Genomic DNA, 25,342 nt, shown 5'->3' with positions numbered 1-25,342 from the left:
TTAAGCGCTGGCTTTGTGCCTGTGGTAGCACCCGGTTTGTAGCAGTTATCCCCCATGGCGTACTCATGTAATCCAGTTTTGAGATTAGTGCCTGATTAGTGGATGTTGTAGTTTGTTTTATCATGCATTTTTTTAGTTATGGAATATTAAATAATCTGAGCAGTATTAGTACAAATGCAATGACTATCCAGTGGTGGAAAAGAGCAAAATAATTGCCTGCACTTGAAAGTAAATTGATGGGTTGTGGAGATGGCTATTTCTAGACAATTTCCTCTCACAATGGCACTCAGGGGATCCGAATCATCTGGAGAGGGATACTAACTAAATTTGGAGCAGGAAAGCATTAGTCATATAAAGTGAACATGGTCAGTAAATTAAGGAAACCAAGTGGCAGTTTAGCTCAGTTGGTAGAGCAGGCGCACATGTGCAGAGGTTTGTTCCTCGATGCAGAAGCTTCAGGTTCAAATCTGACCTGTGAAGGTTTTCCCCCCCTCTCTCTTACCCCTTTCGTGTCTCAGCTTTCCTATCCACTAAAGGCAGAAATGCCCCCCCCCCCCCCAAAAAAAAATTAATTAATTAATTTAGGGAACCAAGAAAAATATTTATTGTCCAAGTCGCCTCGATTGCCCTAAATGTGTCTCCTCCTTATTCACGCTTATGGTCACACCTAATTCTCATTGGAAAAATCCTAGAGAAGCATTTGTTGCATGGCACAAATGTAAGAGAGTTACTAATTACATCTTAATAATCTATACAATGCAGTTGGTACATGGGGCTGTTTGGAGAACAGGCTGTCGTTATTGTAATGACGGTACACAGAGCTTTAAACATACACCACTGTGCCATCAGTCAGATTTACTATGGAATAAGTCAGGCAGCAGTGGTGGACAAAGTACTCAGATCATTTACTTGAGTAAAAGTACCTATATCACAGTATAAAAATACCCCTTTAAGTAAAAGTCCTGCATTCAAAGTTTTACTTAAAAGTGAACTTTTACATAGTCAAACAAAGCCTGTTTACACGTCTTGAAGAGTTCTACTGCATATGTGAACTAGTTGTATGAAGTATTCTGGGCTCCAGAGGGGGCTGCACAAAGTCTGATAAATTGGCTCAAGTGATGTCAATGCCGGTTAGGTCTTAAGACCATAACTTTGAAAATGAAATAAATATGGGGGTGTGAATAAGAGCTTACCAGACCTTTTGTAGCGGCTCCTCATCTCTGCTTGAGGCTACGTTAGCCGCTATTAGCATAACACACCTGAATCTCCGATTGAACAGCTTTTGACAAGAAAGAAGACTGTAATAAAAAAGGCAATCTTTTTCTGCTGCATCGATTTTGATCCTTTTATTTGTTACTTTCCATCGTGACATGTTATAGGACTGCAATGTTAAATCATCTTTAAAGTAAAAACACAAAATTTTTATCAACAAATAACCATTATACAGAATTGGCATATTTGTTGGATCGTTTTTGCATTAATATGTAAGTGGCACTTTAACGTTGTAGCTGGTCAAGGTGGGGCTAATTTTAACTCTGCTGTACTCATATAGTGTTGGGTCTGATTAATAACAAAGCATATTTAATAAACAGATCACAGGATAAATCTTAATCTGAAATGTAACCAATAACTTTAGCTGTTAAATAAATCTCATAAAAATTACAATATTTCCCTCTGATATGTAGTGAAGTAAAAGTATAAAGTAGCATAGAATGGAAATACTCAAGTAAAGTACAAGAACCTCAAAATTACATTCTCTATAAGTACAGTACTTGAGTAGCTGTTCTTAGTTACTTCCCACCCTGTCAGCTGTAAAATCATTATAAAGCCTCCTTTTATCATACACACATTGATTGGTATCTACTTTACACACCATTACCCTTGTGCACTGTGTTTAACTTGTCAATATGTCTGCATCAGTGCAGCAAGGACCTAATGCCATGCGTTGGTTTTAGCTAATCGAGTCATTCTGATTCCAGTTATGACTTTAACAAACAATGAGGGAAAAGGTTTGAGCAGAAATGTCAGAAAAAAAACGATCCGTCCTTTACAATGGGACACTTTGAACAACGTCGAGCCCAGCAGCAGTCACAAGGACAGTGGGTTCAGTAGATGAATAGCGTGGAAATGAACAGTCCACGCGTCTGTAACCAAACAAGAGATCATGAGCTGGAACAACAGCGAGGTTTGCAGCTACGGATTAACAAAGAGGTCGCCCTTAATGTCAGGGCTGGAAGGCCCTGGGGGCAGAACACATACACACATAGAGGGGGTGACACATAGCGAGGTTGGGTTTTCCCAGTGAAAAATAGCTGATTTTTCTGTTTTTCTTTCACAAAATGCTGGTCAGGTTTTCCAGGAGATTTTTCGGGCCTCTGGGGAAATAATTTACGCCTCAGAATGTCTGTGATAGCATGAAATATTACTGTATAGCTTTACCTATTTTGCAGATGGGAAAACATGGATGGAGCTGTTGTTGGTGGGTGTTATGAAGAGATCAAAGGGGGTACTTTTTTTCTTATTTTAATTGCCCAAGGCCAGCTCAACGTCGCCAAGCCCAGATGGAGACACTGAAAAGCTTCTTTACACCAATTAAAAGTATTTTGTAAATCAAGACACATCTTGCTCGAGGGTTTGCATGCAAACCATGGATACAACATTCAATACATGTAGGGGCAAAGGGGACGTGGGTTCATGTTGGATAACTGGAGGTGGTGTGTGTGTGTGTGTACAAAAGCGCTGTCTGTTTCTGTCGACAGAGCTCGGAGAGGATGCGTTCAGGCGTAGACTTTACACAATACCATAATTGTGCATGGTGATAGCAGTCAAGGAGAGACTAAACATAAACACTCAAAATTGGGCAAACATCTATAACACAGTAGGACTCACACACACACACACACACACACACACACACACACACACACACACACACACACACACACACACTCTACTGAGGTGGAACTAAGGAATATAAACATGGACAAACCAAGCATGGAGACATGTCAGTGCATATGTTAAACCGTAACCTTTCATGTAGCACACACACACTAAACATGCTTGGAAACGCAAATTTAAATGGATTACAATAAACCCCCCCTCCCCCCCCTTTATCTCACAGTCCTCTGCAGTTTCTCCCAAGTACACAATGACATTAAAGGGAGCCTGCTGTTCATATACAGAGCAACAGCCAAGCTCAGAAAATCTGGCTTGTTATGCTTTGTCAAAGCCCTTCACAATGTCCCTCCCAATAACCCTCCCACTTTATTTCCACTCTGCTGTAGTCCTCCTGCATGACTCTCACCTTATACAGTGTGGCCTGACCACAGTGACACAGCTGAATAGCACTCTGTGGTGCTGAAACATCTCTAAAGCGCCTCTTCTTTTGTACTGCCGTGGCTTATAGGCTGATGCTTAAGATGTTTTCATGGCACTTTTGTCTTTTAAATGCAGTTCATCAACCAGATATCAGTTTAATCGAATGACTTCCTTATTAACAAGTCCAGATTGCTCTCCCAACAGAATCTTAGACGAAAAGGCAGACTGATGTCACCTCGGCAACTGTTGCAGTAAATTCAGCCACAGAGGGGTAGTTTAGCTCTACCAGATTAACTTGAGTAAATAAATACTCTACCCAATAAAAGCAGTTTTCCCATTAGCTTATGGGTGGAATTGCTTTGATATGATAATTATGTTATTTCTGATTTGTCTTTTGACCGAGCCCTTTTACAAATGCGATCGGTCTCATTGACTTGTTAATGGCTCTTTTGATTAGGCTGGTTTCTATGCATGAATGTGGTCCTTGTCTCTTCCCCATGTAGTGTTTTCCCTCTTCAGACTGTTATCATGCTCCTCTCCTCTCCTGCAGGCTATTTTTTTGCTCTTCTTGCCTGCATCTGTATGTTTCTCTCAACCTTCATGGTTGATTACATGGCCAAAATCAATTCTTCATTGCTATCACGTGGACAGTTCGATATGGTATATGTTGGTCAATTAACTGTATTGTTTTTGAGTATGCGGACGATGACTTCACTATTGTGTTTGTATAGGTTATGTATTTTCTGTGTTGATGTATGAATTATTCCAGAGTTAGGAGTTATGAGCTGAGTACAGGGTGTAGATGTGCTGTCTAACATTATCAAGTTAAATGTTGCACTCAAGACACAAATGCCTTTCCCTTGTACGCCCTTAATCACTGGAAGCCAACAACTTAACTTTGAAGACACAAACACACACACAAGACTGCTTTTTTAATGATTTATAAAACCATCAGTCAAACAAGATTCTTTTTTATTTATTTTTTTTACATAGTATTCGACCTGAACAGCGCGTTTGCATACATTTTTCACTGGCTGAAAAAGTTTTTTTTTGTTGGTGTGAAATTGCGGCTGGGTTCACATTAGAAGGAAAACAATTTAAAGCTGTTTGTAGTCAATGGCTTCAGCTCTTAATACGATCTGTGACACCTGCCTTATCTGTCTGAACTCACTCAGTTATTCATCTGATTTATTTATGATCTGATTGATTTATTATCTCTTAATGCACATCAATCTCTTAATGCACAGCAATCGGCCAGAACGTGTGACCATTGCTCAGTCCTTCTGAAAGTGAAATGTATAAAGTCTTTGTGTGTAACGCTGTTGGCATGTTTGTTCTCTCACTCTCGTTTACAATGATGAAACACAGACGTTATGAGGATATCTATAGATTGCAACAGTTTATCTACATGTCAACAACAACCTTGTTTCCGTGTTAGGCATCACTGGGCAACTGTCTGTCTTAGTGTAAAGAAGAGCACCTCTCTGATAGCTGAGTCTGTCTGCAGCGACGGACCATTATGTTCTCGGTCAGGATGATCTCATTACGGTGACTAAGGGCCACTCCTTTTTATAGCAGTTACTTGAGCTAGGGTGTGGAGGGCATTATTGGCATCTTAAAGGGTAACTACCATTTTTTTCAACCTGGACCCTATTTTCCTATGTTTTTGTGTACAAGTGACTGATGGGAACAACAATCTTTGACATTGGTCCAGTATTAAGCAAGTTCGCTGCAGTCTGCAGCAGCAAAACAAGCTGCAATGTAAGTTAATAAGGCAATTGTCCAGCTTGTATTTACCTTCACAAAAGTGCTCGTTTTGCCACTGCCATGGAAAGGATCCCTTCAGAGATAGACCTTTAAAACCTCTTTGAGACCTTTCTATTTAACCAGAAACAGCTCTGAAGTTGCTAGTGATATACCCACCAGACTCCATTTAAAAATACAATACTTTTAGCGTGTTATTATTATTATTATTATTATTATTATTATTATTATACTATTGAACCAGTATTTGTGTTCAGTCTATTAAGCCAAACATGACATCACACATCTTTGAGTGCACAAACTAGAAATGCAAACTATTAGGATTTTTGTACATGGCAACTATGATGCCTCCTTTGTCAGCCATTTTCATTTAGCTTTTTCTGCATCCATGACAGGTTTGAAGACCTCTGATCTAATTGGGTCCACGGCCAGCCAGGTCGCCAATCAGGCGACAGCCAGGCTCACTGAGGAGGGAGACCAACAGTGAGACTGGAAGACCCTCTTATCGCACCCACACTGCTTCACCCATCCCACTCCATCGTCACCACCATGTCTCTACCCAGTGGCAGCCCAGAAAGAGAGGGCTCTAGTGGGGCTCCCCCTGAGCTAGAGTGCCCTTCTTCCCCTCCTGGCATGGACCCTGACCCCTCATCAACAGGCAGCCCAGTGCTCAGCCCAGACTCATCTTCCCATGATACACTGCTGTCAGCACCAGCAGCCTCCCCGGCAGACTCGGAGAACCTGAGCCCTGAAGAACTGGAGCTACTGGCCAAGCTGGAGGAGCAGAACAGGTGAGATCAGTAGCTGTCCTGAGGAGTTGATGTCTGTAGTTTAGACTTTCTAATAATTGACCGTTCGCTAAACTTTTCCTTTTCTCCATTAGTAGCTTAACAACCCAAGCTAGGCACAGAGGGCCCATCAAGCTTTGAATAGCTCCACAGGTTTGGAGGGTCGTGTAAGAGCAAAGTCTGAGGAATGGCTGCTTCTTTGCTGCTCGGCGCTTTGAAATTAGACAGTCGCTTCAGTATCACATGAATGCTGTCGTCACACGAGCACTGCGCTGACATGACGATTGCTGTCTCAACACGGGGTGATGAGCAACTGAAAGGTTTTTTTTTTTTTTTTTTTTTTTTTTTTTTTCCAGAAGCATTTGAACATAGGATGGAAGACGGTCAATGATAACTACTACAACTAGAAAAACTCCAAGTGACGTGTTTTGCATAACTTGGTGTATTTCTGCTGGCCTGTGAGTAGGGAGATCTAGGCAGTGGTAGGATTGAGTCTTACGTTTAACATTGTTTAATTCATAAATACTACCAACATTTTCATTAAAGAAAGTATCGGCAAAGTATCCCTTTTAAGGCTGTTTTCAGTGATGTCTTAGAGAAATTGTGAATATTGTATTTAGCAGCATTTTAGACACCGATCCTTTGGTCTTGAAACACTGTCATTGTTCAAGGGGTGTATACACCCTGATTAATGCAAAGGGATTTGTGTGAAATGAACACAAGCCAATGTCAATTTGATCTAGAATCCTAAGTCTGCATGCCCTACATTTGTAAGAATACACTAGGTTTAAAAAAAAAAAAAAAAAAAAAGGGTTTGTAGGGTAGTGTTTTAGAAAACTATATAGGTGAGGTTTAAATAAAAAAAACTTTATAACTTATTTTTGTAACATTTACATTTAAGAAGAATAAACACACAGAAGTAAACACGGACAAATACACAGACAGTTCATTACACAGGGATTTTAGGCACTGTGGTCCCTAAACAAAAAGAACAAAAAAAAAAAGTATTTTAAAAAAGAACTTTAATCAGTTTCCTGAGAGTAACAATCCCATTTCATCCAGTTTCATGCATGTCAGAGAATAGCGTGCACACGCGCTTCACACCGCGAGCGGGCACGTGCGCCACCCGGCGGAAAAGTGAGGGAAAGGAAAAAAAAGACTCGTTGTCTAGCCAGTGGAGATCGCGTGTGTGCGAACTGAACTGTAAGTCGTATAACTTGTGTTGTCAGTTCATTAGCTGGTGATTTCATTGTTTGTGTTCTTCACCTGCTAGCTAGGTTGCACATGGCTGTTGATTCGATATAATGGCGATTGTTGAACACCCTTGCTCATGTTTGTATTTTATGTGCATTATTTACATGCTACAGTAGTTACACAGCATTGAGATAATTTAATTAATAGTGGGTTTATTGTTATTATTTGCTAGCCTATATATAATTCCTATGCATTGTGTATGGTAGCCTTTACAATGTTATTTATTTACAGCATTTGACCGGCATAAAAATCAGCCATGACCTGGCTGGTCGCCGGTCATGGCCGATCACGTGAAAATCAGCCAATTCCGTTCACCAGCCGGTCAATCGGTTCATCTCTAATAAAGATAAAGTGGTGATCTTATTGCTTTGACTCACTGGAAGCTAAGTTAAAGGCCAACTGCTCACATTAGTCTGACCCTGTATACAACGGTGTTTTGTTGCTTTATTGGCAATTTAAAATTTGACTAGCCAGCCAGCTGTGTGTGTAATATCCTCATGGGTCAGCCTCTGATTCTGTAGTTAAAGGTAACAAGCCGTGAGGCTTCTGGTGCCTCTGCAAGGTTGTGCACAAGCTGTACTGATCCTCGTAATGTCACAGTCTGCCTCAGTGTTGTATCTGTCTGCCATTACTCCTAATGCTCATCTCAGCTTCTCTGTTCCTCTCCAGTGTCTCTACCAGCTTGTACAAGACAAACATGCTGTGTGTAGTCATGTGCCCTCCTGTTCTCATAAACTGTCTCTTCATGCAGGTTGCTGGAGGCTGATTCCAAGTCCATGCGGTCGATGAGCGGTTCACGGCGCAACAGCGGCTCCTCGCTGGTGTCCAGCTCCTCGGCCTCGTCCAACCTGTCACACCTGGAGGAGGATACCTGGATCCTGTGGGGCCGCATCGTAAACGAGTGGGAAGAGTGGAGACGCAAAAAGGACAAACTCCTGAAGGTGGGGATCAGGCACCAGAGATAGAAAATTAAAGATTATGTTGTCACAGGCAGCATTTTCTAAAATATGAGTCATTGAATATAATTAAAAATGAGAACATCAATAAAAAGATTAGCAGCCTCCTCACTTTATTTTTACATCTTGCTGGTCAGGTTTCACAGGAAGTTTAACGGAACAAAAAACAGAAAAACGGCCCTGTAAATCCCTGAATCATTGCACCTTTTATGCAGAGGCTGGTTGGCCATTTATATGCGTCTGTTTCTTTTTTATAAGGTCACAGTGTGCCTTTAGCCATGTGCATAACATGTAGCTCGGTGTTGTCTGAGAGCCCGGGGTTTATTTTTGCTGATGTTCCTCTACAACAGAGTTTGGGAAGAAAACCTTCATGATTGCTTGTGTTAATATAATACTTTATAACATAATACTTACACCATATACGCCAATGCCTTTAAGTTGCACTCCACCAATACGCCTCTCTCTCTTCATCCTCTCTCTCCCCTTCTTTCCTCTTTGTGTCTTTATGTGTCCTCTGTGACAAAAAGAGGAAACCCAGGGGAAGAGAAGATGGATGAGGGAAGGGACAGCTAAATGAGTCAGGGCAAAATGGGAGAGCAGACAAACCAAGCAAAATGACACCGGCTGGCTGCAAACTGTACATAGTTTGGCTTTAATGATTGGCTTGGGAAAAACACAAGTAGGTGAAGAATTATTGTGAAGAGTGATAAATCATAATTAATGAGCGGCTGTAATTACAACATGATAATAAATTACCCTTGTAAATATATGTATTCATTATCACATCATTGATTCCTCTTCTCTGCTCTTTGCTCTTCAAGAGATGCTTACAATTGCATCCTTCACCACATAAAGCAGCAAGGTATTAATCCTCTTTAATGTCTCTCTCTCTCTCTTTCCTCCAGGAGTTGATCAGGAAAGGCATCCCTCATCATTTCCGTGCCATCGTCTGGCAGCTACTAGGCAACGCCACTGATATGCCGGTGAAGAACCAGTACTCTGAGCTGCTAAAGATGTCGTCCCCCTGCGAGAAACTCATCCGCAGAGACATTGCCCGCACCTACCCCGAGCATGAGTTCTTCAAAGGCCAGGACAGCCTGGGGCAGGAAGTCCTTTTCAATGTCATGAAGGTGAGCACTGCAGCAGTCCTGATAGCATCTATGAAAAGGAGATTATTTTGTTTTCACGTGTATGTGTATGTTTGAATGTGGGTACAGTGTTTTAAATGATAGTCATTTATGAACTTTTATGTAGGACCAAATCAGGTATTGTTCTGCTCCTCTGGTTCTGGGCGTAAAGAGAACATGTTAATAATCGGGTGTCGTAGACATGGACCTTGTAATGGCAATGTGGCCCAGGACCTTTATCATTATTTAATTTCCTCAACTGTGTTCTGTCTAATAAAGGCAAAGATAATGCCCATCAATATCTTTATGTGATGCTACTAAGCAAGTAGAGCTGCATGTAACAATAATTTTCCTTTTAATAAAAGGTGCCCTGTAGAGTTACAGTATGTTTACTTTCAGTGTTACTCACCTAAATGCATTGTGTGTATCCTTGAGGCCTGACAAACATGCTTTAAAACATTTGTAAAACTGAAATAGTGCATTGTTTCATTCTTGTTTGCCAACTTGCTGTCTTATCACTGTCTTTTTTTTTTTTTTTTTGTCAAGGTAAATAATGTGTATTGCTCTGCCCACATTTTCACACAGCTGCACAGTACAAAGTGGGACTGAAATACATTTATCCATTGCGCTAAACTCCACTGGCATGTTGATTATTTCTTCAATAATTTGGAAAAAATGCCCGTTACAAGTTTCCAGAGCCCAAGGTGATGCTTGTTTTGTCTGACCAACAGTCAAAAAACCTACAGATGTTTAACTTACACTGATATAAACAGAGAAAAAGCAGTAAATCTTCACATTTGTAATGTTCACTGGTACTGGCAGAACCCAAAAGCACAAAGATGAGACAGTCAGAGTTTGTAAGGAAAGTTCAGGCAGGGTCAAAATCGGGAGATCAGTTACAGGCTTACAAATCCTAAGAGGGGAAGGCAGAACCCTAGGTCCAAAAAACAGGCAAACAGGGTCAGAACTGGCAGATCAGGCAAATATAAAATTAGTAACGCTGAATATTTGTATAAATGCTGCTGGACTAATGAGGGAATGGGCTGCAGGTGAGGAGGGGAAACCAGGTGAGGGTCATAAGCTGCTAGCCAGGCCTGACGAGGAGGCAAGATGTGAAATGACAGGGGAGTTAGTGACAATGCAAAACCAGATAAAAACAAACTAAGAGTTGTTGGAATTAATTACAACATTTGAGAAACTAGAACCAGCATATGTTGTAAATTTGACTTTAAACAATTGTTAGTCAACATTATTTGTATCAGCATGACAGGCAAGTGTTAATGAAAACAATTACTGTCAAATCAAATCCGAGTGCCATTTCTTCCTGCAGTCATTTGGAAAAAGATGCATTGAACTGGAAGGATTTAAATGGCTGTAATTAACTTCCCCATTTTGCACTTGCCAAGCTGAATGTTACCTTCCTAGTGTAATTTTGTTTGTGAGACAAACACAGTAGGGAAACAATACAATATGGAGATTTCTTGTTCGCAGTCATGGAAACAAGCTTGTTGACTACACATCAGTCAAGGTTCCTGGTAGCTCAGCTGTGCAGGAAATGAATAGCCTGGTTGACACCAGACCCTTCTCAGTTGCAACTGAGAGTGGGTCTGGGGAAGGTTCATTCACAGCCCATTTCCAAAGGACACCACTCGAATGCCTCTGGTCGCAATTGGATAGTCCTTCAATCAATCAGACCACGATCTGGGTGACGTAACAGCGACAGCGGCATCAACGGGCTGCTGCGGTGGCCGTCATGGTTGAATGTAAACAAAAAGCTGCTTGCCGTCGCTGCGCTATTGTCATCGTGTAAAGGCCGCCTCAACATGCCTCAGTTTGGAAAAATTGGAAATGGGCTTGAATGGGCTCTTGGCCAGATGGACTTGCAGAGCAAATCTCAAATTTGCCCAAAGTTCATCAGGGTTTTCCCAGGCTAGGAAATGAAGGGACCTCTGGTGACTTTTTGATCCAGTTGCTCACAGCCTGAATGTTTGGTCTGAATTACAGATGTCATCTGTGCTGCTTTCTATAAACATAGCACATTGTGTGTGTGTGTGTGTGTGTGTGTGTGTGTGTGTGTGTGTGTGTGTGTGTGTGTGTGTGTGTGTGTGTGTGTGTGTGTGTGTGTGTGTGTGTGTGTGTGTGTGTGTGTGCTTACTCCCTGGTGGATCGAGAGGTGGGCTACTGCCAAGGCAGTGCATTCATCGTTGGTCTGCTGCTTATGCAGGTAATGATCAACTATTTCATGTAAATTATCCAAAATGAGAATATTTTGCCAGAAGGCTCAGTGTAGTATGTCTGAGGTTTATTGTAATCAGTCCCACTAGATATCTCTGGTGACTACTACAAAACGGTCAATTATGTAGCAGGATTTTGAAAAAATTGCAAGGCTATTAAGTTGTCTCTAGAGGTTATCTGTGAATTATGGGAATAATAAGAAGATAACTTTACTTACCCCTCTCCCCTTCTCCAAGATGCCCGAGGAAGAGGCGTTTTGTGTTTTTGTGCGTCTGATGCAGGAGTACCGTCTGAGGGAGCTGTTCAAACCCAGCATGGCCGAGCTGGGCCTCTGCATCTACCAGTTTGAGTATCTGCTACAGGTAAAGGGGAAGCAAGTCTATTAACAAACATGGGGCTTGCAGTGTAACACTCATCCACAAAGGGGCAGCAAATTATTCATTTATATCTCCAGTATGTCACTTTCTTTGTATATGTCCTTTGAGACTTAGGCTCATGCTCTTTTTTTTGACTTCAGGAACAACTTCCAGAGCTGAACGTCCATTTTCGATCCCAGAGTTTCCACACGTCCATGTATGCCTCGTCCTGGTTCCTCACTCTTTTCCTAACCTTCCTCCCTTTGCCTGTCGCCACGCGCATCTTTGATATTTTCATGTATGAGGTAGGAAAATTTGTTTCTGAAGATGTATTTGATGAGTTTCACTGCGTATATTCGGTAGTAATCTGTTTCAGCTTACTGAGCACGCATTACAAAATATATGACCTGTTTGTAGGGCCTAGAGATTATCTTCCGTGTGGGCCTGGCCATCCTGCAGTACAACCAGACTGACCTCATTCAGCTGGACATGGAGGGCATGTCACAGGTAAGCAGCTGCAGCTTTATGCCACCTGCTGCATAAATGAGTTTCATGTACAGATTTAGCTGCAAGTCAAAGGCTCCGCTTTCCCCTTTTGCACGCAAGCTTCCTGAACTACAGATGTGCTCTGATAAAAAAGAGGCGTCACACTTTACACTAATTTAAAACAGAAACAGAAAGCAGGACACATTGGATGATGGTGTAATGTGCTTGTATATCAGTGTTTTATATGAGATGAAACACTGTCTTACTGTGTTAAAAATAAAAATGTGTTTGTTGCTCGTTTTGTAAAAACCCACCAGTTTTTACAGTTTTTAGAATTGTATTGATTGTTGTTTATTGTACCCGATCTCTAATTACAGACAAAATCAAAGAAAAAAAATCAAAGGTTGTACCGGTCAGAAGTCCATTTCTTGTTTATTTTCTCCGCTCTTGCTTTTAGGGTAATAGGGTAATATAAATTAGGAACTGCTACTACCTATAATTATTATTTTTATCATTGATTAATCTGGTGAATATTCATTTGATTAATTGCATCCGGTTTGTCCATAAAATCTCAGAAAATGGTGAAAAACAGCCATTATAACTTACCAAAGCCCAAGTTTCAGTTGACCCTTGTTTCCGTTGACCCAAAGTCCAAGCTCGCTAGACACTTTATAGTCATATGTAACAAAGACGAGCAGCAAATTTTGATTGAAAAATTACCAAAATTATTAAGTGTCATCATAGTTTATTAAAGTTAAATCTATTAATATATATAAACCTTATTGTCTGTGAATCTCAGTATATCTGAACCATCGTAGTTCCAAAAATGCAGCAGCTGATGGTTCGTCACAAGTCCAAAGCAGGGCCTCAGCCCCTCTTCTTCACTAGTCTAAAATGTGTCTGCCTGCCTCTGCATTATGAATGAGCATCATTGTCTGTCTTAAGCTCTAATCTTGTGTCTGATTCCTTCCGGCTCTGGCAGCATTTCCAGAAAGTGATCCCCCACCAGTTTGACAGCTGCCCAGACAAGCTGATCCTCAGGGCCTACCAGGTCAAATACAACCCCAAGAGGATGAAGAAGTAAGAGTGCTCATTACTCAACTAATGACTAGTAAGACCATATGGGCAGTAGGATTTGTATTTCTGTCTTGCTAATGCTGAGTTGTTGCTCTGAAGCACACTCACATCCTGTGTTTCATGTGTGATTGTCTTGTTTTAAGTGTTAACTGGGGAAGACGCACTGTCTGTTCTATCGTCTTTTGCTTTTTAAGCAATTATTATTGAAATGGACCACCAATCAACAAACCAAAGCCACCATTATTCTTTGAAAAATATTTAAATGTTGAGATAACATTGCATAATCCTGTGTTTTTGTTTATTTTTTTATCAGACTTGAGAAAGAATATACCGCAATCAAGAACAAAGAAATGGAGGAACAAATTGAGATCAAGGTGTGTCTGCTTAGCTGTGTTTGTATTTTATGTATTTGTGCATTGTGTGGATATTCCAATTTGCACTTTTACTATTATTAAGAAATAAATGGGCAATGTAACTTTTGTACCTCAACCCCCATTCTCTTTGTTCAGAGGTTACGCACAGAAAACAGGCTGCTGAAGCAGAGGATTGAGACGCTGGAGAAGGTAAGAAATGGGGTTTGATTCCAACTTATCTAAATGCCTAAAACGGTTTGTGCAGCATTATTGACAAGACTCTTCACGTTTTGATCAGATCTAGTTAAAGGTGACATATTATGCTTTTCCACATTTTCTGTCATATCTATAATGTTGTAATGTCGGATTTTCATGTTAAACGTGGCCAAATAATGACGTAAACATATTTCAGAGAAATCCCTGTGAGCTAAAATGTTCAGATTTCCAACTGTTTTGAACGCTCCAGTTTCAACAGTTTTTTCTACACTCGGCTAGGTGTCACGTAACACTTAGCTGGCATTGATTAGTCATCTGCTCCGAACAAGAACAAGAACAAGAACAAGAACCACTACTGTGGTGTTAACATTGTCACATGTAGCTACATGCTAACACCAGGGAAAACTGTAATCTTGACTGCCAATGTTGTTAAATTCTCCCCAATTTCGGGTTGCATTACTGAAGAAACATGTCCGATTGGGTAGTATTTGATTTAGAAACATGTACAGTGGGGGAAATAAGTATTTGACCCCTTGCTGATTTTGCAGGTTTGCCCACTTACAAAGAATGCAAAAATCTACAATTTTAATCATATGTACATTCTAACAGTGAAAGACAGAATCCCAAAGAAAATTCCAGAAAATCACATCATATGAATTTATTAAAATTGATAACCATCTGATGAGGAAAAACAAGTATTTGACCCCCTGGACAAACAGCATGTTAATATTTTGTAGAAAAGCCATTATTGGCCAGCACAGATGTCAAACGGTTTTTATAGTTGGTGACAAGGTTTGTGCACATTTCGCAGGGATGTTGGCCCACCTCCCTGCAGACAGCCTCCAAATCATTCAGGTTCCGAGGTTGTCGCCTGGCAACTCGAATTTTAAGCTCCCTCCAAAGATTTTCAATCGAATTCAGGTCTGGAGACTGGCTAGGCCACTCCAGAACCTTGATGTGCTTCTTCTTCAGCCACCCTTTTGTTGCTTTGGCGGTGTGCTTAGGGTCGTTGTCGTGCTGAAACACCCATCCTCGACCCATCTTCAGCTCTCTCACTGAGGGAAGGACATGTCGGTCCAGAATTCCACGATACATGGCCCCGTCCATCCTCCCCTCAATACGATGGAGTTGTCCCGTCCCCTTGGCTGAAAAGCACCCCCAAAGCATGATGTTGCCACCACCATGCTTGACGGTGGGGATGGTGTTCTTTGGGTTGTACTCTGTGTTCTTTGCCCTCCAAACACGACAAGTTGAAAAGTTCTATTTTGGTCTCATCTGACCACATCACCTTCTTCCAGGCCTCTTCTGAGTCGTCCAGGTGGTGAATGGCGAACTTCATGCGGGCCTGTACATGTTTCTTCTTGAGCAGGGGGACCTTGCGTGCGCTGCAGGATTTCAACCCATGACGGCGTAGTGTGTTTACCAACCGTTTCTTTTTGTAACTGTGGTCCCAGCTGCCTTCAGTTGATTCATCAGTTCCCCCCCTTGTGGTTTTGGGATGATTCCTCACCGTTCGCATGATCAGGGACACCCCACGAGGCAAGATCTTGTGTGGAGGCCCAGACCGAGGGAGGTTGGCGGTGGTGTGGTGCTTCTTCCATTTCCTGATAACTGCACCGACAGTTGATCTTTTCTCTCCAAGTTGCTTTCCGATTCTCTTGTAGCCCATCCCAGCCTTGTGCAGATCAACAATCTTGTCCCTGATGTCCGTAGAAAGCTCTTTGGTCTTGCCCATGGTGGTGAAGTTGGATGATGGTTGTTTGGGTGTTGACAGGTGTCTTTTATACAGGTAACGAGGTGAGGCAGGTGTATTTGATGTAGATAATTGGTTCGGATTGGGGCTGTGTCTTAAAGAAAGACTAACTGGCTTGTAGGAGCCAGAATACTTGCTGTTTGTCCAGGGGGTCAAATACTTGTTTTTCCTCATCAGATGGTTATCAATTTTAATAAATTCATATGATGTGATTTTCTGGAATTTTCTTTGGGATTCTGTCTTTCACTGTTAGAATGTACATATGATTAAAATTGTAGATTTTTGCATTCTTTGTAAGTTGGCAAACCTGCAAAATCAGCAAGGGGTCAAATACTTATTTCCCCCACTGTATCTGTGATTTCTGACAGTAGAAAGTGCTGCTGCACTCCCATATCTAATGTCAGCCTGCTGCTAATTATTAAGTAGCTGCATGCTAACGGCAGATAGCTGTAATCTTGGTGGCGAATGTTGGTAATTTCTCCCAAATTTCGGGTCACATTACTGTCCGGCTGTGTAGTATTTGGTTTAGAAGCCTTTATGGGGGATACTTCACGGTACAAAGTCCTGCTATATACGCCGTTGCAGTCAGTCTCCAGCTGCAACAAGTGAAACAACACAGAGGAGATTCCAGGAGACTCGGAGATGCGGAAACATGCTGGCCAGGCAAAGAAGACTGGGCTTTTTCCAGAGGGGGCTTAAAGAGACAGTCGCTCCAACAGAGCGTCTCAGACAGAGTGTGAATGCAGGAACAGCAGCCATGGGCAGTATCAGAAAGTGTTTATTGAACATAAAAGTATGTTCTAGCGCAAACACAAAACACAAGTTTGAACCTGAAAATGCTATATAATAGGTCACCTTTAAACACTGTAATGAGATTTCACTCTGGGTTTAAATTTGTGAGCTCATAGTTTTTCCCCTCTCTGCTCCAGCACGCTCTGGTTTTTAATCTTTTCTACTTTCTGTAAACACTTTTTTCTGAGTGATCTCACTGCTGCGTCTTCTCTACCATTGATTCCTCAACCTGTGATCCCGTTTCTTTATTTCCTTGAATTTCCTTTTAGGTTCTGTTGTGGTTTTTCCTCCCTGGTGTCCCACTGTCTATCACTTTCTCTTCATCTCTTTTTTTTCACCCTCTTGTTCCTCTTCTTCGCTGCATTGTAGGAGAGTGCCGCTCTGGCAGACAGACTGATACAGGTACAGTACTGTGAACCACTTTCCCACTGACCTCACTGTCCTCTGCCCTCTTCGCACCTCCCTCTTCCTCCTCCTTCTGCTCTCCTGCACTGCTTCTCTCCCTCTCAACAATAACCAACCAAAAGTGCATGAAAAGAATATTGTTGAATATCTGTTCAGTTCATAAGACCGTCCTGTTATGTTCAGTTCATAAGACCGTCCTGTAATCCCTAAATGCACGTACTGTTTATTCATGATGGACAATCTAATACGTTCTAATAAGGTTGTACAATCCCTGCATGTGGCATGTAAAAGTTTACATTTATAACTGCCATTACTATTTTCATTATAAATACACCTTACCAAAATGTTAATTAAATATCCTACATAGTTAGACATTCTGGGTAATGTGCTTATTTGCTTTCTTGCCGAGAGTTAGAAAAGAAGACTCTCATGTCTGTACGCTAAATATGAAGCTACCAAGCCTTGGTAGCTCTCCTAGTAGAGCGTGCACCCCAGGTACAGAGGCTCAGTCCTTGCTGTGGGTTTAATTCTGACCTGTGGCCCTTTGCTGCGTGTCATTCGCCCTCTCTATCCCCTTTTAATGTCTAAGCTGTCCAAGCTGTCCTATCAACAAATGCCTAAAATGCCTATAAAAAAAAAGCACCAGGAGATAGTTAGCTTAGCATAAAAACTGGAAACACAGAGACACAGCTAGCCTGACTCTGTCCAAAGGTAACAAAATCCACATACCAGCACTTCTAAAGCTCACTAATTAACACATCACATTGTGTTTGTTTAAAGGTCCCATGGCATGAAAATTTCACTTTATGAGGTATTTTAACATTCATATGCATTCCCCCAGCCTGCCTATGGTCCTCCAGTGGCTAGAAATGGCGATAGGTGTAAACCGAGCCCTGGGTATCCTGCTCTGCCTTTTGAGAAAATGAAAGCTCAGATGAGCCGATCTGGAATCTTCTCCTTATGAGGTCATAAGGAGCAAGGTTACCTCCCCTTTCTCTGCTTTGCCCGCCCAGAGAATTTGGCCCACCCATGATTGAGAGACATCATGGAACGAGCAAAGTGGCAGTTGGTCAAGGTCACAATTGTGGTTTTACAGGGGGTTAACCAAAAGAGATGTAACATGTTTATTAGTAAGCTTTAGAGCTGCTGATAGGCAGATTCTTTTTTTTTACCTTCGAACAGCACCAAGCTAGCTATTTCCAGTCTTTATGCTAATCTAAGCTAACCCGTTGCTGGCTGTACCTTTGTATTTTAAGGACAGATTTGAGAGTGGTATCTATCTTCTCGGCAAGCCTTCTGCAATAAAGCAAATAAGTGTATTTCCCAAAATTCCAAACTATTCCTTTTAAGGCTAAAAAACAATCTGCTATCTACCATGCAGCAAAGTTTCCCTTAAGCATAAGAATGTTGCATACCCTAGATGCCTAGAATGACTGACTGTTTTCCCTAAATTGGTATACAGCCTGCATTTTAAAGTTTAAACTCCACAGCTGATCTTGACCCTCTGGCCTGTTGTTCCAGGGTCAGGTGACGAGGGCGCAGGAAGCAGAGGAGAACTACGTGATCAAACGGGAGCTGGCTGTGGTGAGGCAGCAGTGCAGCACAGCCAGCGAGAGCCTCGAGAAAGCGCAGGACACCATCAAAGAGCTGCAGCAACAGAAGGTAATCACCAACCCACAATCAAGTTTTCTGTAAAAGAGTTTTAAAATCTCGTCTCGTCCCAACCCTACTAGTATGGTACTGTATACAAGTATACAGATTGTATCAAAGCTTGTCACTTCTTGACCCCCCTGACATCTAGTATGAGCATTTCAGAGGGAAGTATTGCAATTTTTACTCCACTACATTTATTTGACCGCTAGAGTTATTTGCTTTACAAACTAAGATTTTGCATTCAAAACATAAGAAAGAAGAAATGTATAAAATATGATGTTATAAATTAATCTACCCAACAGTATATTATGTAGTTAATCGCTCCACCTTGACCAACTACAACAGTAACATAGTACTTGTATGTGAATATGTCAGCAATAGAAATCTAATATGTTTATATTAAATAGTATCACACTCAATTTCTATTCATTGAGTACTTTAAATTTGGATACTTCAAGTACATTTAGCAAATATTACTTGTAATAGAGTATGTTTACATTGTAGTACTGTTACTGTTCTGAAAACTCTCTCCATCACTGGATTATGAAACATGTTTATATTCCCAGGAGACTGAGCAATCTTCTCTGCCTGTATATGGTGCTATTGGAGGACATTAATTGGGAATATAATACCACATCTTTTCTAATGTTTGAAGAGCACATTATTTTTATAAGTACACTAGCAGCTGTTTGTAATGAACATGTTAGGAATACAAAAGAGTTTCAAAATGACTGTCCCTTTTGTTCAACTACCACTTTATTAACCTAGACAAAAACAAACCCTTCTGGTCTGGACCAGCGGTCTTTACAAATGATTTCCAGTTCAAACTCACACACGTCAGCAACTCTTCTGGGAAAATATAATGCGTGACAAAAATAATACATCGTACTTTTCACTTTTAAAATATACACATCATTCACACAGAACGAGGAGCAAGCAAAACATGAATCAAGCAAATCTTACTTTACAAGTCACTGATTTATTATTTAGGTTTTTAAACATGGGATCTTGAGCAGTCTAAAATGATGTCACTATGACGGGTGATTTTATTCCAGCTCAGATTGCCCGCACCCATCACCCACGAGAGTTCACACACCTCCAGATACTCGCAGTTCTCTTTGATAACCAACAATGAAAGGCACAAAATGACAAATCGAGACTCTCTTACGCACGCTATGTACTCGCCCAATTTCAAGCTTTTGTAATTTGCCTCATACAGAAATATTTTTCCACTCAGCCCTCTCTATTTTTCTGCTGCTATTACACCCCTACATTTGTAGTTTCACTTTGATGTGGTGACTTGAAAATGTACAGTAACTTTCTTTCTATTTTCTGACATCACTCTGAGTCAGTCTTAGTATTACTTGATCTCAGTGCTGCATTTGATACAATCGACCACAACATATTACTTGACCGATTGGAAAACTGGGTTGGTCTTTCTGGCTCAGTACTAAAGTGGTTTGAATCCTATTTAAAGAATAGGGACTACTTTGTGTCTATAGGTAATTATACATCTGAGCATACAAATATGACATGCGCAGTTCCCCAAGGCTCAGTTCTGGGGCCTCTTCTGTTCAACATCTACATGCTTCCACTGGCTCAGATTATGGAAAACAACAAAATAAGTTACCATAGTTATGCGGATAACACACAAATTTACATAACCTTATCGCCAGGGAATTATAGCCCAATACAACAACTGAATATGTGCATTGAACAAATTAACGACTGGATGTGCCATAACTTTCTTAAATTAAATGAAGAAAAAACTGAGGTGGTTGTTTTTGGAGCAAAAGAGGAACGATTAAAGGTCAGCACTCCGCTTCAAACGACAATGTTAAAAACAACAGACAAAGCCAGAAATCTTGGTGTAGTCATGGACTCAGACCTGAATTTTAAAAGTCACATTAAGACAATTACAAAATCAGCCTATTATCACCTTAAAAATATATCAAGGGTTAAAGGACTTATGTCTCAGCAGGATTTGGAAAAACTTGTCCATGCTTTTATCTTCAGTAGACTTGACTACTGTAACAGTGTCTTTACAAATCTCCCTAAAAAATCAATCAGACAACTGCAACTGAGTCAGAACGCTGCTGCTCGAGTCCTCACTAAAACCAAGAAAGTGGATCACATCACTCCAGTACTGAAGTCTTTACACTGGCTTCCAATGCCTCAAAGAATTGATTTTAAAATACTTTTGCTGGTTTACAAATCACTAAATGGTTTAGGGCCAAAATACATTTCTGATCTGCTACTACATTATGACCCAACCAGACCTCTCAGGTCGTCTGGGATAGGTCTACTTGTTGTTCCCAGAGTCAAAACTAAACAGGGGGAAGCAGCGTTCAGTTTTTATGCTCCACATATCTGGAACAAACTTCCAGAAAACTGCAGGTCCGCTGCAACTCTCAGTTCTTTTAAATCCAGGCTGAAGACATATCTTTTTAATGTTGCCTTTCTTTAAATAACCTTTTTTTAACTGCTCTTTCTTTAAAATTCTTATACTGCACTTTACATTTTATTCTTGTCTTTTAATGATCTTAAATTGTTGTTAATTGTTTTAATGCTTTGAAATTGTTTTTAATTGTTTTCTAACTGTTTTTAATGTTTTATGTAAAGCACTTTGAATTGCCTTGTTGCTGAAATGTGCTATACAAATAAAGCTGCCTTGCCTTGTCTTGCCTTGCCTTGAGTCAGTGGGGCAGAGGTGCTGCTTAATACCAACTTCATTTTGTTGATCAGCTATTCTGAAATTTGGTTACAATACAGACATTTATCAAGTACTGGGAACACCCGTCACAGAACCGAAATAAAACCGCTGACATTGTTTCAAACATTTTGAACATTTCTATTTAGTTTCCGCATGCAGACAAGCTGCAGATGATCCCGATCAGGGGTTAAAGTGGCATGTCATTATTGATGCTGTTGATTTGTTTGTGACAGAAATGACGAATAATGCAATAACTCTTGTTTGCTTTTGTGGCTGCAGCCAAGGAATCAAATGTATTGCTGCAGATTTCCTGCCATCGTCCCTGAATGTAGAAAACTTTTCACCAATGTTATCCTTTGGAGAAAATTCGCAAAGGGCATGCAAGGATTCAGGAGTGCATGACAGTGTGTGAATACTCCATTTACTGTTAGCTATATCAGCGGAAAAGTCAAAAGAAACAGAACGCAATATAGCAGCAGCTTGTGGTATAATTCACATCCTTTGACACACTGTGGTAAAAAGCTAAACTCTTAGTCATGACTTACTCCACCATCTGCAATATGACAATAACACAAAAACTGTTGAAGGATTTCAATTTAGTATGAGGCCGAAACAAGGTTAGTCGACTCCTCCGTTCAACTAATATTCCCAATAGTGAGTAAATATATGTATAGCAACACAATCTCAAGACAGCTGATTAAAAAATTATCAAAGTTGGCATCAAGCCACACTGCCCTGTTATACCATATTCCTGTGTAATGCCAGGGATGTTTGTTTCAGTACACAGAGCAGTTTGTGAGCAATCTGCAGACCCAGCTAGAGGAGTCGAGGCTGCGCGAGGCCGAACTGCTGGGAGCGCTGAAAGAAATGCAAGACAAGGTCCTGGACCTGGAGAAGGTGAGCTAACAGACCCATGTTTTACTGTGTGAGAGAGAACTGGGTGTGAAAGATGAGCAGGGACAGCAGGCGTGGGCAACTGTGCATGTGTTAAAGATTGTCTCACTGTGAACTAAGCTGTTAAAGTGTTAAAGTTATTCCAAACAAAGCCATGGCCTATTTGACATTTTGAGCTTTCGGTTTTACTTCATAAGGTGTTAAGACACAACACCGCTTCCTCTTGATGATGATTTTACTCTAACATAAGAATGAAAGCTAGAAAAAGCAAATATGCCTCTGGCAGTGTTTGCTTTTACAATTTTCCTGTTTCAAACCAGCAGCTCTATGTATGTCATTGTCTGTCTGTCGGTTTGTCTGTTGGTCGGTACACCACTTTGGTGCAGACTAACAACTAATGTGTATTCAGAAATTAACTGTTCCCAGAGAGTGAAGCCTACTGACTTTGGTGATTCACCTCAACCAGTTGACATTTGTAGTTTTTGAGTTAAATGTCTCAACGGCTATTGGATGGATTGCCATGAAATTTGTTCAAGACATTGATGTCCCCCTCAGGATGAATTGTAATAACTTTGTTGACCCCTTAACATTTCATCCTTGACATCACCAGTTAAAATATTTAATTTTGTTTATGACCAAATACCTGTAAAGTAAATGCCAATCCCATCAGCCTCAGCTGTACTTTGTGTTTAGTGCTAATTAGTAATATTAGCATGCTTACACACTAACCTAAGATGATCAAACATGGTCATTTTTGGCAAGTATTATACCTGCTTAACATCAGTTAGCGTTTAGCGTTGTGCCTAAGTCAGCCCCACAGCGCCGTTAGCATGGCTGCTTTGTTTTTTTTAAACTGTAAAATGTACATGTTTATTATTCAGAGAAGCACTTGCCTGCCTGACGAGAACAACATGGCAGCTCTGCAGGAGGAGGTGAAGCAGATGAAGTTGAGGGAGCTGGAGACGCTGCGCTCATTCAGAGAGATGCAGGACACAGTCACTGAGCTCAACCAGCGCTGGCAGGTAACTCACACAAACTGCTGCTGTTTCACTATAAACTACTTGTGTGTGTATGTTCACGTGACCCGTCTGTGCAGTGGCAGGACAGTTACACCTACGCTACTCTGTGTTTCTGCAGCATCATATGTCCCGTGGCGGCAGCACAGGTGGTGGGGGCGGCCACTGGAAAGAGTCCCCGAAGAAGAACGCCATGAACGAGCTGCAGGACAAACTGATGACGGTCAGACTGAGGGAGGCCCAGGCTCAGGCTGAGCTCCGAGAGGTCAAACTCAAAGCCCTGCAGCTGGAGAGCCAGGTGAGGCGTACTGTCCGCACTGTCTGTCAGTCAGTCAGAGATAGGGTATATGATTGATGATTTCTTCTTTATTTCCGTGTCATGCACACAAAGTGCCCAACCCTCATGAGTTTCTAAGACTCCAAAATTTCAGTTGCGGTTACATTCCACAGAATTATAGGTTATTTTACAGCTTGTTCTCTCCAAAGCTTGGCAAATAAAATCTGCTACAAAAAGGTTCCTTTCTTGAAGCACAACTCATATTTTATCATAATCAACCAGCCAGTAAAAATCATCATAAATGGAGGTCATTTTGGAAAGTACATCCTTTATGTCCTCATAAACAGGACAACTGGCTCACATAATGAACAAAATCATTAATAAACATAGGCATTAAACCTACCGCTCTCACAGGCTAATGTTAAGGTTCCTGAGTGTAACTGTGCACCTGTTATACCTGCATATATAAACCCTGTTGTTTCAAGCATTTTATAGGAACAGCGATGATAAAATCATGAAAGTAATAAACACAAAGTTTGATATCCAGTTGATTGTAAGTCTTTTAACAGCATTTGCTGGTTCCAGCTTTACTGTATCACTGTAAATTGAATACTTTACAGGGCATTTTTTTTACTATTTTCTTACATTTCACAGACTAAATGATTCAATTGACTAATCAGGAACAAAACCAACCATGATGAAAATAATAATTTGTTAGAGCTCTCCTCACCCTCTCCCATTTGACCTCCTTCATTCTAGAACCAGATCCACAGCAAGCTGATTGGTCGCAATGACCAGGAACGCTCCGCCCTGCAGGACCGGAACAGGAACAAAACCAACCATGATGAAAATAATAATTTGTTAGAGCTCTCCTCACCCTCTCCCATTTGACCTCCTTCATTCTAGAACCAGATCCACAGCAAGCTGATTGGTCGCAATGACCAGGAACGCTCCGCCCTGCAGGACCGGCTCCAGATGCTGGCTAATCAGAACAAAGCTCTCCAGGCCCAGCTCAACGAGATGAAAAGGAAGCAGGCCGAGTCTGACTGCAAGGTCTGGATGTGGAGAGCAACGTTTTCCTGGTCCAACTTAATGAAACATAAAAGATATTTACATACAGTAATGAGACGCTAATAACTGGATAGCGGAAAAAAAACAAGGAATGAAGACAAAACAGAGATAAAAAAGCATATTAAGAGGCAGGAAACAATGGAGAAGGGAAATAAAAAGTCAGGACCAAATAGATTTTGTAGAAGAGAAATAGAAAATGTTTCCAGAAAGATGAATGAGAAGTCAGTCTCAGGTGGAGGACAGAGCAGGACGTAGATGGAGGGAGTGAGACAGTTTACGATGCATCGTCAATATCCTGAAATCACTGAAATCCAGTATATCGTTGTCATCCACATCCAGTTCAGCTAAGCTTAAGCAAGACATTTTCTCTCTCCCCTCATACACGTAGAGTAAAGAGGAGGTGATGGCGGTGAGACTGAGGGAAGCAGACAGCATGGCTGCCATGGCTGAACTCAGGCAGAAGATTGCTGATCTCGAGATACAGGTGTGTGTGTGTGTGTGTGTGTGTGTGTGTGTGTGTGTGTGTGTGTGTGTGTGTGTGTGTGTGTGTGTGTGTGTGTGTGTGTGTGTGTGTGTGTGTGTGTGTGTGTGTGTGTGTGTGTGTGTGTGTGTGTGTGTGTGTGTGTGTGTGTGTGTGTGTGTGTGTGTGTGTGTGTGTGTGTTGCACCGAATCCAGGATTCGGCCGACTAATGGGCTTTTTACTCGGCTGCTGCTCATTAGCTAACGTTAGCTTTCTAATTTCACCCACCCAACATGCCTTCTGTAGTGGAATGGCTTCAAATGACTACTGTGAACATTTACTGTTCAATATGTTGCCATTTTACACACAAGAAAGTG

The 25,342-nt window shown here is 41.1% G+C and overlaps 1 protein-coding gene across 1 annotated transcript in view; it reads left to right on the top strand.

Annotated features, from left to right (window-relative positions):
* Positions 1-25,342, top strand: part of evi5l (ecotropic viral integration site 5 like) — a 39,880-nt gene that overhangs the window by 5,645 nt on the left and 8,893 nt on the right. Inside the window, exons 2-17 of the mRNA XM_028600478.1 lie at positions 5,478-5,873; positions 7,876-8,065; positions 8,986-9,210; positions 11,357-11,431; positions 11,679-11,804; positions 11,960-12,103; positions 12,216-12,305; positions 13,267-13,364; positions 13,675-13,735; positions 13,871-13,924; positions 18,402-18,542; positions 22,027-22,143; positions 23,022-23,162; positions 23,278-23,454; positions 24,340-24,486; positions 24,893-24,988. Of these exons, the coding sequence (XP_028456279.1) occupies positions 5,632-5,873; positions 7,876-8,065; positions 8,986-9,210; positions 11,357-11,431; positions 11,679-11,804; positions 11,960-12,103; positions 12,216-12,305; positions 13,267-13,364; positions 13,675-13,735; positions 13,871-13,924; positions 18,402-18,542; positions 22,027-22,143; positions 23,022-23,162; positions 23,278-23,454; positions 24,340-24,486; positions 24,893-24,988 (2,124 nt within the window). The 5' untranslated portion in view covers positions 5,478-5,631. The remainder of the gene's footprint in view (positions 1-5,477; positions 5,874-7,875; positions 8,066-8,985; positions 9,211-11,356; positions 11,432-11,678; positions 11,805-11,959; positions 12,104-12,215; positions 12,306-13,266; positions 13,365-13,674; positions 13,736-13,870; positions 13,925-18,401; positions 18,543-22,026; positions 22,144-23,021; positions 23,163-23,277; positions 23,455-24,339; positions 24,487-24,892; positions 24,989-25,342) is intronic.

This window comes from Perca flavescens, chromosome 2 (genome assembly GCF_004354835.1).
Source record: "Perca flavescens isolate YP-PL-M2 chromosome 2, PFLA_1.0, whole genome shotgun sequence".
In the NCBI taxonomy this organism is placed as follows: domain Eukaryota; kingdom Metazoa; phylum Chordata; class Actinopteri; order Perciformes; family Percidae; genus Perca; species Perca flavescens.
This window is presented reverse-complemented; position numbering and strand designations above follow the sequence as displayed.